Source organism: Podarcis liolepis, assembly GCF_965112155.1.
Source record: "Podarcis liolepis genome assembly, chromosome: 9".
Classification (NCBI taxonomy): domain Eukaryota; kingdom Metazoa; phylum Chordata; class Lepidosauria; order Squamata; family Lacertidae; genus Podarcis; species Podarcis liolepis.
The window spans coordinates 35,107,476-35,121,641 of record NC_139564.1 but is presented as its reverse complement, the minus strand read 5'-3'; the positions used below and the strand labels follow the sequence as shown (position 1 = coordinate 35,121,641).

Genomic DNA, 14,166 nt, shown 5'->3' with positions numbered 1-14,166 from the left:
AATTATAACTGAGATTTGAGCCTTGGTTTAATTAATGATACATAAATGGTATGATACAGAGCTCTAAAAGCAATAAGGCTTCTTAAACTACAGATGACCCGAAGGTGAAATTCCTATATAATCCTTACTTATCTATGGGAAATGAATAGTTAGTATCTAATTAACTTATCACTATTCAAGCAGGTAAGTTTAGAGAGACCCCCAAATACCAGAGTTTTCATTTAAAGATTTAAAAAATGCCTACCAAAAGAAAATTATGAGGACACTAGTGGGATATTTGCCTTTCTTATTAAAGGTCACCCACCTGCCTTATGTTTCTACCATTGACCTGGTTCACACATCATGGTAAGCCACAGTCTGAAACAAACTTTGGGTAACTGTGAATGAGCCATTGGCATATGTCTCACTCCTCTCTTTGCTGAGCTGAAAGGCAATAAACCACAGCTCTGTTTTAGGTTTATGTGCAAACAAGAGCTTGTGATTTATTTCTCCTCAAATAATCTACAAAAGGAAGCCACGACCAAACCATGGCTTCTTCTCATGGAGTGTTTTGAGAAACAGAAACTAAAGTAGTGCTATGCCTTTCTTCCCTCCCAAGTGGCAAAAGGCAGAGTTGGGCAGGTGCAATTTAAGAAACTTGTTTAAACACACTGCACATTTACAGTAAGTCATAGTTTATTTCTAACTATAGCTTACTGTGACACGCAAATGGGGACATGTATAAAATTTCCAAAGCTAATACAGCCCTTTTTATTTTGTAAATAGCCTGCATACTTTTCAAAACCCATTTAAACCTTCATTAGTAATCTGCAGTGGGCCCCGCTAGACCCCTTTACCTTTGCTTTAATGCCTACTTGTGGCAATAGCAAGTGCATCTCAACACGCATGCATGTGAAATATGAAGTGCTTACCTTATGAAAATATGAAGTGGTAAAGATTACACATACCAAGCATACATGCTATGGGGTGTGTGCTGATCATATTTAGGTATGCCAAAGGTTTGGAGGTGGGGTAAGCATACTATGCCACACATCCCACATGCACAGCATGCTCCACTTTCTAGCAGACCACTTGGATTGGCTAACATCAGTTTCTTGAAGCTGAGCACACATGCATTTTCATCCCAGTTGTTAACTACACATTGCACTGATAAAAGAAAGTCCTAGAAAGTAAAGCTACAGGTTCAGTAATCTAGATGGGAAAAAGCAACTGGCATTAGCTGGCTGTAAACTGGCATGGTGGCAACTGTTCTAAAGGTGTAGCTGCATAGCTGCATTTATTTGATTTGCCATTCATCTGAAAACCTCAGCATAAGAAACTAGACAAGTTTAGCACTTTCTGAGGATAACAACTAATCTGGGTGAGTCCCTTAAATGCGCTTGATAAAAGCATTTTACAGACCTGTTCATTTGCATAACAGTGTTAAAATGTACACAAGCAAGCTGGGGCAAGCAAGGAACATTGAATTAAATTCCTCATCTTATGCTGAACTGGTTGTTCCAAAAGCATGCGTCCAATTGCAACAATGAAGCAATAATCACTCCATGCTTTACTATGGCTCAAAGCCCCATGTTAGTCATGGTAATGTCTAGGTTCTACACTTCAGGAGCACTTGACCTCATTACTGAAATTAAGCAGGTGCGGATCTGGATCGGTGCCTGAAAAGAAACCACTGGAAGCACTCAAACTAAGCCACTCTAAACAATTCAGAGAAGAGTATGATAAAAACAAATAAATAAAATTGCTACTTTGTATACGTATAACATATTAAGTACTGTCATACCTCTTGTTACGTTTGGTTCAGGATACGTCTTTTCAGGTTGCGTCCCGCAGTGACCCAGAAGTACCGGAAAGGGTTACTTCTGGGTTTCGCCGCTCACACATGCGCAGACGCTCAAAATGACGTCACATGCACGTGCAGAAGTGGCAAATCACGACCCACGCAGACGTGCATTGCATTCTGCTCATGTTGCGAGCGGGGCTCCGGAACGGATCCCATTCGCAACCAGAGGTATTCCATAAAAGTTTTCACCTGCGTAACTTATGAGATCACATAGATAACACAATCCTTTTCCTTATCAGTTTTCATGTTGTCCATAATATAATTGTACCCCAATTACTTTCAGTGAAGCTATAGTATGCTACTCATGCAAGTCCGCAGGCTCAGCAACCACACAATTTGAACACTACAATACTCTGGACACAATCTAGCACGTGTTCAACTGTATTCTGCCCTAGTCAATGGGACTTAAAACACTTTAATCAATGGCTAGATTGCACCCTGTATTATTTACAATTATCATTTTAATATCAAGGCCTTATAACTACTTGGGAACAATTCAGTATTTCTTTTTCCTAAATTGTTTCTTGAGCACAGATTGTTCCACAGAGGGTATTATTAACAGAGAGCCATCAAAGACAATCAAATAATTTAGGAATGCAAAGCATACCAGATAACCAACACGTTGATTAACATTCTCAAGAAAGAAATCCATTTGCTTTTAAGTTTTAATAGATAAAATGTAGGGCACCCTTAACTACAGTTTCTTAATAAACAATGTTTTCAGTTGCCCACTTCACCAGTTGTTTCAATTAAGAGTATAATCCTAATCTCACTTGCCTGGGAGTAAGCCCCAATGAATTTAATAGAATTTATATCTGAACAGACATTAGTGTTGCGTTGTAAAGTAACTGATCTATAAAAGATTGGTGGAGGTATTCCCCCCCTTACTTATTGATAAAAGGATTAAGCAGACTAAAAGAACTATACAAATCATCTTTATTTTATTTTGGAATTGTAGTATGGATTACATTATTATGACAACTTGACTTAGCATCCTAGGTATCCTTAAATGAATGCAATAAGACTTACTTCAAAGTAGCCCTTAGTAGGATTGTTTCTGCCTACCACTACTTCGTTGCATGCACATTCTAACTCTGCACTTTTTAAAGTACACAAACACACAGGATTATTTTCAGTGGCGTGTGGCACAACTGAGTCCCCTAAGCCTATTCTACATTAGGAGGCATGAACTAGCAGAGCGCGCACGAGCTGCTGCTCCCTCCCTGTTCGTCACCGGTCTATTCTCAACCCTCTTAAAGGAGCGTGCAGTTCCCCGGGAATCTGAACTCGATCGCCGAGAGACGCTGCGCGGATCACTTTTCAGGAGCCCCGCGCGCTCAGGAGGGCAAGGGCAGAACAAAACCTTAGCGCGCGTCCCAAGTTGGAGAAACTCTCCCCAACTTAAATGATAAACGCTGCCTTTCCAGCTTCCCCGCAGATCCGCTGGATAAAGGCCCCTTCCCAGCCGCGCGCCTTTCCTCCCCCACCCACCACGGTCGCAAATGCTATTTTTAGGACACCCTGCTGGCGCACGAGACCCCCACTCCCGCCGCCACCCAGCCCCAGCCAGGCAAGAATCTCTTCCCGGCCGCGCCTGGAGCGGGGGATGCCCGGCGCGTTCCACAGGCGGCTCTGGAACGAGGAATCCCTCGAGCTCCAGGGGGCACCTGTCAGCGGCGCCCGGCGCGGGGGGCACCCGGGGCCCGGCCTCTTGCAAGGAGGCCGAGCCAGAGGCGGGCAGGCAGACGGCCTGGGGCAACGCCGCCGGGGCCCGCTTCCGAGGGGCAGCGAGCGCGGCGCCGCCGCCTCCCAAGCCCGTGAGGGAAGGAGCCGGGCGGCCTTTCTCCGCCTGTCCCCCCCACCCCGACTCACCAAGATGCGCTTGAACAGCGCGTTCTCTTTCGGCGGGAGGCTGACGGACGGCATCGTCTCCGCCGCTGCTGCCGCCACCACCGCCGCCGCCCTTCTTGCTGCTACCGGGCCGGTGAACCAGCTCCCTCCTCCTGCCGAGGCTTGAGCGCTGCCGCTGCTTCCGCCGCCGCCACCTCCCGGGAGGGACTGCCCGCCAGGCCGCCGCGGCTAACAGCAGCAGCAGCACCGCCGTCGCCTGTTGCTGCTGCTGCTCCTCCTCCTCCTGGCGCTTCCTCCCCAAGCGGCCTCCGCAGCCGCCGTGCCCGCGCCCACTTTACCCCTGGCCCCGCAGCGAGCCCGAGGCGGCGGGCGGTTCACGTGGTTAACTGAACAGGCCGGAGAGAGGAGGCGCCGCCAAAATGGCCGCCGCCGAGGGCTTCCCCAGCCGGGTCACCGAGCCCCGCGCGCATGCGCCACGACCCCGTCCGCCGCCACCACCTCCTCTGCCTCACGTATTCGCCCTCTTTTCTCTATGTAGGCTTAATAGCCCCTACAAGGTAAGTTGAGAAACGAGAGCACTCTCCAGCTGGGAACTGTTGGAGGAGTGCGCCTGCGCGGGGCGGGGGGCGGGCGCGTGAGCGGGATGCTTACTAAGCTTGCTAGTCGCGTGCAGCTCAGCAGGTAGGTGAGCGCAGGAGCGCAGCAGCCCGGGGCTGGTGTCCTGCAGCCACTTAGCTGAGAACGCGGCGGGACTTGCTGTCAGAGTACGCCCCCCATGAGCTTCTCCAGAGACATGGGTAGTACTGTGAATTGTTCAACAGGGGCGAAGGGAATGGTCTCTAGAGTGGCGCGAGGCAGATTTCTGGGCACCACTACAGAAATCCGAATACCTGCTGGCATAGTATTAGTCCAAAAATCCACAGTGGCAGTAATTGTATAGTCATCTAAACTTTTGTCACTTGTTTTACTTTGGTGGTTACACGGTGGTTGTTGTAACCCACGGGGTTTCTTTATAAACAAAAATACTGTACATTTATTCTTATAAACAACTATACTGTACATTTATTTTGTTTGTGTCGACTTTAAGTACGTTTGGAAGTGGTTTGGAAATACTGTATCTAAAAAGCTGTGCCATGTAACTTGGCTTTGTGTATTAGCCCATTAAAATCAAAATAGCCACAAGGGTTGTAATGTTGTTGACATCATCGCATTATGATTGAGATTCTTGAGTTGGACTAGATGGCTCTCGGGATCCCTTCCATTTCTACAACTCTATGGTTCTATGATTCTATGAAATAAATATCATTCATGATCTATACTCTATATAAATATATTTGTTTCTGCACTAAGTGCCAATTTTCATGTTCATCCAGGATATGCTACACAAATGAAAACCACAATGGCAAGCTTAATGTTAGGATTAAATTATGCTTAACACAAGGAGAACAAAGTCCCATAGAGCCCACTGCCCTGTTTCCACCAGTAGCCAGCCCAGATGCTTCTGGGAAGTCCTGGAAACGTATGGTACATCAAAAGCTTTGAACACAAGGAACTGTACTTCTACTGTAAACACTTCTAGAATATTATTTAAGACATTATAATCAAGGATGAGGCATCAGTGGCCCTTCAGATGTTACCGGGCTTCAACTCTGCCCACTAGTATGTTCAGTGGTCAGAGGTAATGGGTATTGTAGTTCAGCAACATCTGGAGGTCCTCAGATTCCTCCTCTTATATTTTCTGAAAATATAGTGATGAGTTCTGCATCCTGGAGAAAAGTTGCAAGGACAAGGAAGGTCCATAGCTGTATACCTTTAGAGGTATAAAGACTTGAAGATTTTGTGTAGCTGTCGATGTTAAAAGCCATTTGATGTTTAATCCCCTTTTGAAGCCATCTTCACATCCTGTGGCAGTGAATTCCACAACTTAATTATGTGTTGCTTACACTTCTTTTCTCTCTCACCTCTGTCTGCTTACTTCCTCTTTTGTCATCCCTACAAGAACCAAGTTCTGCTTCCACACCTACACACGCTTCTTGATGGACCTCTTGCAATGTTAAACTCAACGCACTGGAAGAACCAGTTTGTGATATTGCCTTCCTGCAACAATAGCAATGCCTCATTAGCCTTTGGCACATCATTGCAATTATTAAGAAACAGTAAATTGGTCTGAGGATGACAGACAATTTTCAGATTGCAAGGAACCGCCTTTTCATAGACATGAAACTTTGCATGTAACGCTGACAAATGGCTTTTCTGTCTTTGCTGTTTAATTAGAAATTAAGTGTGGCCAATGTTATTCAATGTAAGTCCTATTGTGGGGCTTTTTCCAAGGATAAATGTGCATATAATTGCATGTAGCCTTGCAGCGCAACCCTGTGCATGTTCAGCCAGAGTTCCCACTGAGTTCAGTGGGGGCTTATTGCCAGGCACATGTGCTTAATACAGCATAAATAGCAATAGCACTCCAGGCAATTGGACTGTCTCAGACGGCAATCCTGTACGTGCTTACCTGAGAGTAAGTCCCATTGAACTCAATGGAACATAACACTTCTAAGTAGACCCATATGGATTACACTCTTAAGGTATGAAGCACAACAGTAAGATCTAAGACAGTAATACTGAAAGTGGGCTGTTGAGTACCCTCATGTCAGTTGCAGTACTTTCCAAAGCTTCTGACAGAAACATTCATCTTTCACGGGTTTCAGTGGAAATCTTGTATATTTGAGATATGGACTACTTGTCTTCATAGTCTACAGAACTTGTTCTGAAACAATCACCTATAACCTATTGTACAATTTTGTCGAAATTCTCACAAGTGGCCGATTGGCACAGCTTTCCGGCTGTTAATTACAACATCCTACATAAGGAATGCCATGATAAAGGCAGAATAATATCTACTTTTATTTATGAAAATTCTAACGTTAGCATGCTGCTTCCGCAGTGTTCTAAAGTCACGGAAACACAAAACCACGGAGTTTTTTTTATGCTCTACTATCTCCCCACAACTCTCATGACTGATTGATTTAAAGGCAGTTTCGTAGCTGCTGAGCCAGCGTCTGACTTAATACTGTATGTTTATAGGGGAGAGCGTTCCGAAGCAGCCTCTACCTACGGCCATGTGACCAGGAGGGGGCGCCTTCCCAGCTTGAGTCCTCTCCTTCCGGATCAGTTAAGAAGCCCCGCCCCTAGCGCTGTTTGATTGGCGTGTTCGCACTGTCGCTCAGGGAACCTGCGAAGAGGAGGAGGAAGCAAAACAACATGGCGGCGCCCTTGCAGGTTGCGCGGAGGTTTTTGCGGTTATCAGGCAACCCGATCCGAGGTGAGTCACCGGGGCCCCAGTGGACCTCCCTCTCTTTTCCTAACCTAGGCGGGACAGAGGAATGAGCTATGTCCCCATCCCTTCCTCAGTACCACCCTCGTTGAACGAACGTGGGAGCGCTTCATCCGAGTCTCCTACGTGTAACCTTCAGGGTCTGCTGGTTTTTCCTGCCCCATCTGTTTCCCACTCTCCGTTCTTTGCTGTGAGTTTGGATGGCCTGGGCCTTTCGTGCCCAAACTGCTAGTGGCGCCCCATAGCGGCGGGCTAGAGCATCGCCTTGCAGCATCGGCGATAACGCTGTTATTGTTGCGGATGTTATTGTTATTGTTAGGGTTGCGGGGGCCGCTGTGGATGAGCTGAATGGACATCAGTTACCCTTTTCCTTCCGTAAACTTTCACACCCTGCCCAATTTTCCGTTTCTTACAAGCTCCTTGTAAGAAGCTCGTATGTTATTTCTTTAGTAGCTGGTTCAATGCACGCGTTATTTCGTTTTACAGTACTTTTTTCTGAGTCCCGAAAGTCTCCTTCGAAGAGTAGAACTGAAAAAGATGTGTGCCAGAGATCCCAGAGCTGTAGTTCCCAACATGCCCCATCTTAAAAAAAAATTCATATATCTGAAGAAGTGTGCATGCACACGAAAGCTCATACCAAGAACTAACTTAGTTGGTCTTTAAGGTGCTACTGGAAGGAATTTTTTTATTTTCACTATGGCAGACCAACACGGCTACCTATCTACAACATGCCCCATCTAAGCATCTCTAAAATCCTGATTCCCTCCCCCCCATATAATTCTTCTTATTCAACAAGTGAACTCCTATTCACGTGGAGGAAGCCTAAAATGCCATTAACTGTTTATAACTCATTCTCGAATTGCTCCCCCCTTAAAATCAAATTGCCTCCCTGTGGGGCATGTGCCCCACGTTGGGAACCTCAGTCCTAGAGAGTCAGCGTAGGGTAGAGTGGGTAGAAGGTAGATTGGGATCTACTGGTAGCTGTCTGGGTGACCTGCAGTATTTGACAAGGCTTTCTACCTGTCAACTGTCTTAAAAATAGCAACAGCAAAACACTTTTTGCATCTAAACTAGGCTGCTAAAATTAAGGCAGCTAACCAGGAGCAGACTTCTGTGTGAAAGGACTCTTAGCTCAGTTTCGTTCCCTTACTGAAAACAAATTCCTAACCTCGGAATGTGCTCAAGTGGCACTCTTTTGTAACTCTATAGATACATCATTTGTTTCTGGCTGTATTTGGTATGTATTTGGGTTCCAGTAAACAAAGAAAGTGTATCTGACCTGTCTGAAATCTGCTGATCCCCAAAGTAACTAATGATACAGCAGTAGCAGAGGCTGTTGGAAGTGTAGTCCAAAACAGTTGAGAGCACCAGGTTGGAGAAGGCTGGGCTAGATGGTCTGATGCTAAAAAGCAGTTCTTGTGTGTTGCATTTGCATGTGCTATTTCTTAATACCAAATGAACTCGGTTCTTTACCTCTCCTCTCTGATAATTAGACAGCCATTAAAAAATACAATAAACTATTTTAGTCATATCTTCCCTGCACCTGCTCCCAAATACCATTTTTACTCTTGTCTTCCCTAATCCTCTCCATGGATGTTTCTTCTTCCTTGCCATGTTTACTTTTCCTCTAGATTATGATTTGTGTGGAGATAAGAAGTGACTGAAACAAAGCATGTATTGGTGCTTTGTCTATAAAAGAACTTAAAGCTTAAAAAAAATCTTTTCAGGGTTTGGGTGAATTAAGTGGGAACAAAGTAGCATAATACTGAAACTGTAAAATAGCAGTAGATTGGTTTTGAAAACATAGCCTACCTTAGAATGAAAAATATTTTTTGCAAGCAAGTCACAATGAAGGAGTCAAAAAGAACAGTGACTTGGTCTATATTGACTGAAACAGAGACATTTGGGAACAACTAGAGTTGTCTCCTGAAATACTGAATATTAAAATATCAGCGCTTAATACTGTCTCTTTTGTTGCCTTGATATTGCTAAAAGAACCCTTTCCTATTATCTCTTCCATCCCCATTAGACAAAATCCATTCTAAAAACCCTGTTATGTATTCTTTCCTTTAACACAAAATGTTACCACATTGCTGTGCTATTCTTTACAAATATTAATTCATATAGTAACTGCTACTATGTCAATTCATCATATGGAATGAACATTTCCAATTTGTACAGTTTCTGCCACTGTTCTTATAAGTCAAGGTGATCAATGACTGACTGAAGAATTATTCCACCAGAATTCAGTGAAAGCCCCTTTTCATAAGTAAACTGCTCGCTCTCTCCTCCAAAAATTTGTCTCAGAACTAACATGTTTCTAAATTCCTTTATTTCAGAACCATCTCGTTCTGCATTCAGGGCACAGCCTGATGATATAAGCAAACCGAACTGGGTTAAAGTTGCCCTGACATTTGGTTCCTCAATAGCAATATGGGTGCTGGTAAGAATTATACTGTGGATGTGATTAGCAGTGTTTTCAAAGTAACTGTTCCTTAGTCAGTTACGTTTGTCAATAAAGGAAATGTGATAATACATTATTCTTAGTTTGGGTCCACTAATTACTAATCATTTGAAAAATTACAGTTCCACATTCAAGGCACATTGTTGATTGGCTTGGTTGGCACATATACCAAGTCATTGTTTGTTTAACAAATCACAAGTTAACCACAAGTTGTTCCATGAATGATCAGTCAAACCATTACTTTTTTCTTCTAAAGCTGGTTTGTTTCCCAGCTATTCTTGTTTGGTGAGCGGCCAGGCAAACCATAGTGCTGAAATCCCAAGCCATAATTAATAATAATAATATAATAAATTTTATTTATATCCCGCCCTCCCCAGCCGAAGCCGGGCTCAGGGCGGCTAACAACACTAAAATAGTGCAACATTATAAAACATCATAAGAATTAATTAAAATCAAAATTGATGGCAACCATAAACTAAAGTATTGTAAAGATTGCCAAAGGAGGGAGTCAGGCTGTGCCCTAACCAAAGGCCTGGTGGAACAGCTCTGTCTTGCAGGCCCTGCGGAAAGATGTCAAGTCCTGCAGGGCCCTTGTCTCTTGTGACAGAGCGTTCCACCAGGTTGGAGCCGCAGCCGAAAAAGCCCTGGCTCTAGTTGAGGCCAGCCTAACCTCTCTGTGGCCTGGGACCTTCAAGATGTTTTTATTTGAGGACCGTAAGTTCCTCTGTGGGGCATACCAGGAGAGGCGGTCCCGTAGATACGAGGGTCCTAGGCCGTGTAGGGCTTTGAAGGTTAAAACCAGCACCTTAAACCTGATCCTGTACTCCACCGGGAGCCAGTGCAGCTGGTATAGCACCGGATGAATGTGATCCCGCAGCGAAGACCCTGTAAGGAGTCTCGCTGCGGCATTCTGCACCCGCTGGAGTTTCTGGGTCAGTCTCAAGGGCAGCCCCACGTAGAGCGAGTTACAATAATCCAGTCTGGAGGTGACCGTCGCGTGGATCACAGTGGCTAGGTCAGGGCGAGAGAGGTAAGGAGCCAACTGCTTAGCTTGGCGGAGATGAAAAAATGCCGCCTTTGTTATAGCTGCAATCTGCGCCTCCATGGAGAGGGAGGTATCGAAGATTACACCCAAACTCTTAACGGACGGTGCTGGCACTAATTGCACCCCCGCAAGAGATGGGAGTTGCCCCCTCAATCCCATATCGTCCCGTCCCAGCCAGAGGACCTCTGTCTTCGAAGGATTTAACTTCAACCGGCTCCCACGTAACCATCCAGCCACAATTAAATTAAAACAATTAAAACAAGATGAGTGTTATAAACCAAGAAATCATGTCTTCAGATCTTGTTTTCTTGGCAAACTATAGTTAAACCTGGGCAAGGTTTGCACAGTAATCATAAGCCATAGTTTAATAAAGTGTGGCTTAGCTTTATGATATGAAAATTACCGTATTTTTTGCACCATAACACTCACTTTTTTCCTGCTAGAAAGTAAGGGGAAATGTCTCTGCGTGTTATGGAGCGAATGCCTACGGATGACAGGGGGATCTGCTGCAGTTGTGAGCAGAGGATCCATGGTTACAGCCTGCACCAAAAAAATCACGAACCCACTGTTGCTTGGGGCCACAATGGTGCAAAAACATGGTTACAAAGCATGGATCCACGTGGATCCTCAGGATTTTTGCATTGGGCCACCCCAAACTCACCGTCAGATCACATGTCTGTGGCTGCAGCATGAACCACAAAAATCATACATCCACTGTTTCGTTTAGAATATTTTTTTTCTTGTTTTCCTCCTCTCAAAACTATGTGCGTGTTATGGTCAGGTGCGTGTTATAGAGCGAAAAATACGGTAGACCACTGTAAGTGTTTATATGAGTGGAAATTCATTATTTAGCATTTCAAAGTATAAGAATGAGTAAACTGTTCTTGCTACAGCTTTATAAATTGGAAACTAAAATTTACACCCACTCTGTTCCCACTCAGCCTCCAGAAGGTTCCCCACAAAGGAATGTATTCTTCCAGCTGAAAAAGGTTGCCTACCCCTGCAATAATAAATATTTAATTTTGAATGTATAATTAATCAAATGGTTTCAGATCAGCTCTTAACACTGATCACTTAATGCCTGTCCACCCTAAAATAATCATTTTGACTTTGCATGTCTCATGCTCTTAAACCATGTGTATTTATTTTTTAGCTCCTAAAGCAGCATAATGAACATCAAGCAGAATATGAAAGGCGAAAAGCAGAGAGAGGTTCATAATGGAGGTGCCAAAATTATGGTAAAATAAAGCTATAAACTTCACTTTTTTTCTGGAAATGGTTGCTCTTGTTTATATAATAATGCCTATAGTGAACAGCAGAGATCACAAATGTTACAGTTTTGTCATTAATACTCTATTGCTGTTTTCTTCAGTTTTTTTAATGTCCTAGTTGACTTGTTTCTTTAAAAGTATTACATTTCTGCTATATTTCAAAATAAGTACCTTGGTCTGCTTATTGTGTTGCTGTTTTTAAGTTAAGTGATAAGTGATCTGTCCAAGTTACTTCTTATGGCGCCAACTAATGGTTGACTTCCCCATCTGCCCTGCACTCTTTAGTTCCACATCCAAGACTTTGTCCTTACCATAAAATATAATGACTGCATTCCAACATAATGGTAAACCATGCTAATGGTTTATAATTATGAAAATGAGCCTAGGGAAGCCTCAGGCTCCTCTACTCTTCCTTTCACCCTTCTTTGTCATATGAGATGGAGGAGTTTGGAAGCTTTCACTTCTGATTTTGGTTAATCACAAGCTTAGTGATATGTCTAAACCATGGCAAGTTGTGGTTAGTTGAAGCAGACCAGTTTTAAACCACGGGGTATGAACCTGGCTTGATTCAATTAACCAGAGTTAAGGTTAACCATGTTTCAGGATTTTCTAACCTATGATTAGTCAAAATTATAAGTCAAAGCTAGATTTTGCCAACTGTGCCTGTGGGAGAACCCATGAGCCTGAGGCTCACCTGGGCTCATTCTTACAATAAAAAGCAATTGTGTATCATTATATCCAAATGTAGGCTACATTATATTCTCAGTTGTTGCTCAGAGCTCCTGTTCCCCATTGTTTTAAATAACAGGACAGTAGGAGAAGACAGAAAGTGAGTCTCTTCTTCATTGTATTATTAGCAGCCATGCAGCTGCTAATTATAGATGTGTAAATATGTATTCTTGGCTTTGTCTTCTGTCATCTCCCACTAAAGAGCAGAAAGCAGGACAGCTATGATGATTGCTGCACCTTTGAGAGATGCAAATGCTTGATTTTGTGATATGGTTTGCATTCTGCAAATTCTCAAACACACTGTTATTTTCATTAAAGATTGCCTACTGGACATTCACATAGCACAGTCCCTGTGTAGTACTCTGCTGACAGCATGGAATGGATGGAGGCATAGCATGCTGCTCAGTTCAGCATTACACTGTTTCTATAGCAAACTCATTAATCCTGGTATTTTGTCCATTGTTTCCCTATTAGTATGTTCCTGGCTTTTAAGCTGAAGTAATCACATTCTACTTTAGCAGCTTGCGATTATTTAACAGACTAAATATTGATTAAAATACTGTTTATCTGATTAACTATCATCAGTCACTTAGTCACATTAGGCACTTAGTTATTAGTTTTCTGTGACAAAAGAGACAGACCAAGAGTACTCAGGCAGGGTTACGCAATCACTTTCCCCATTGTTAATTTTGCATCAAAATCCGTAAGACTGTCATGTTTCCTGACTTTGAAAATACCCTGTGGGCCATGTAAAGACTGCACCTGTACAGTCTTATAGTATGGCTTAATTACCTCCTCTCTTTTCTAGGTTGAAGATGGTCTCCATAGAAACTGTTACAGCCAATGCGTAGTCTACAAGGATATTATTGTGTTAGTAGATAACCCATTGGTTGTTGGATTAACTCCAAACTAATTCTAATTTTCCTGAAATAAAGCAAAGAAAGCATGGAAGGTGGTTGAAATCTCTATGCTTCACATGGTTGCTTCTAAAGGCTATAAATAAAATATATTCAATCAAAAAAAAAGGTGCTGTCCCTATTTTGTATAGAAAAATAACATATGACAGTGCAATCTTGTATGTTGAACTCAGTAGGACTTTGTCTCACAGGTATGTAGAATTGCAACATAATTTACTGACTTCAGTTGTGCATATTAGCATTTGTGTTCCTTCTCAGCATTTTTTGTTCATTAACAGCAACCCTAATTATATTTACTATCAAAACTTTGAGGCTACTGCCACTGTAGCTATGGCTTAATTGCAGATCATATGAGAAGATGCTGCTGCTGTGTTTACATTGTTTACTTGGAGTAACAGTGCAGTGATAAAGAGCATAAGGAGAATATATGGGATATATTGGAATTTGGTTCAACTCTTCAGCTTTGCATTATTTAACAGTTTCCCTGTTCATTTCTTGTCAACCGCAGTGGGACTCCTCTGTTCCTCTTTAAAAAATGTATAAGAATCTTATGAGGGTATTCCTAAATATTTCCTCAACATGTAATACTTTCACAGCAAGTGGATGATTCATTTCCCTTATGGATCATCCACACTACTCTTTCATATTCTCAAGAGTTGTTTCTAGAATTAGAGTGGATTCTTGAATTAAGTTATATTTCAAGGTTGATTCACCT

At 43.1% G+C, this 14,166-nt stretch overlaps 2 protein-coding genes across 4 annotated transcripts in view; one reads left to right on the top strand and one right to left on the bottom strand.

Moving 5' to 3' along the window:
• The window catches only part of NAA15 (N-alpha-acetyltransferase 15, NatA auxiliary subunit), a 34,687-nt gene extending 30,718 nt beyond the window's left edge, over positions 1 to 3,969 (bottom strand). Inside the window, exon 1 of the mRNA XM_083519970.1 lies at positions 3,716 to 3,969. Coding sequence (XP_083376096.1) covers positions 3,716 to 3,769 — 54 coding nt within the window. The 5' untranslated portion in view covers positions 3,770 to 3,969. The remainder of the gene's footprint in view (positions 1 to 3,715) is intronic.
• A 160-nt stretch (positions 3,970 to 4,129) lies between these two features.
• Positions 4,130 to 13,559, top strand: NDUFC1 (NADH:ubiquinone oxidoreductase subunit C1). 3 transcript variants are annotated; one of them, XM_083520178.1, is made up of 5 exons: positions 4,130 to 4,251; positions 6,776 to 7,013; positions 9,365 to 9,468; positions 11,688 to 11,772; positions 13,343 to 13,559. In XM_083520178.1, exons 2-4 carry the CDS (start codon positions 6,953 to 6,955, stop codon positions 11,751 to 11,753), a joined length of 231 nt encoding a protein of 76 aa, XP_083376304.1. In that variant the 5' UTR covers positions 4,130 to 4,251; positions 6,776 to 6,952; the 3' UTR covers positions 11,754 to 11,772; positions 13,343 to 13,559. The 3 variants fall into 3 exon arrangements, with proteins under 3 accessions (XP_083376304.1, XP_083376303.1, XP_083376305.1); XM_083520177.1 differs by having other exon boundaries at positions 4,162 to 4,251; positions 6,919 to 7,013; XM_083520179.1 differs by lacking the exon at positions 4,130 to 4,251 and adding an exon at positions 4,316 to 4,375.
• Positions 13,560 to 14,166: the final 607 nt, after the last annotated feature.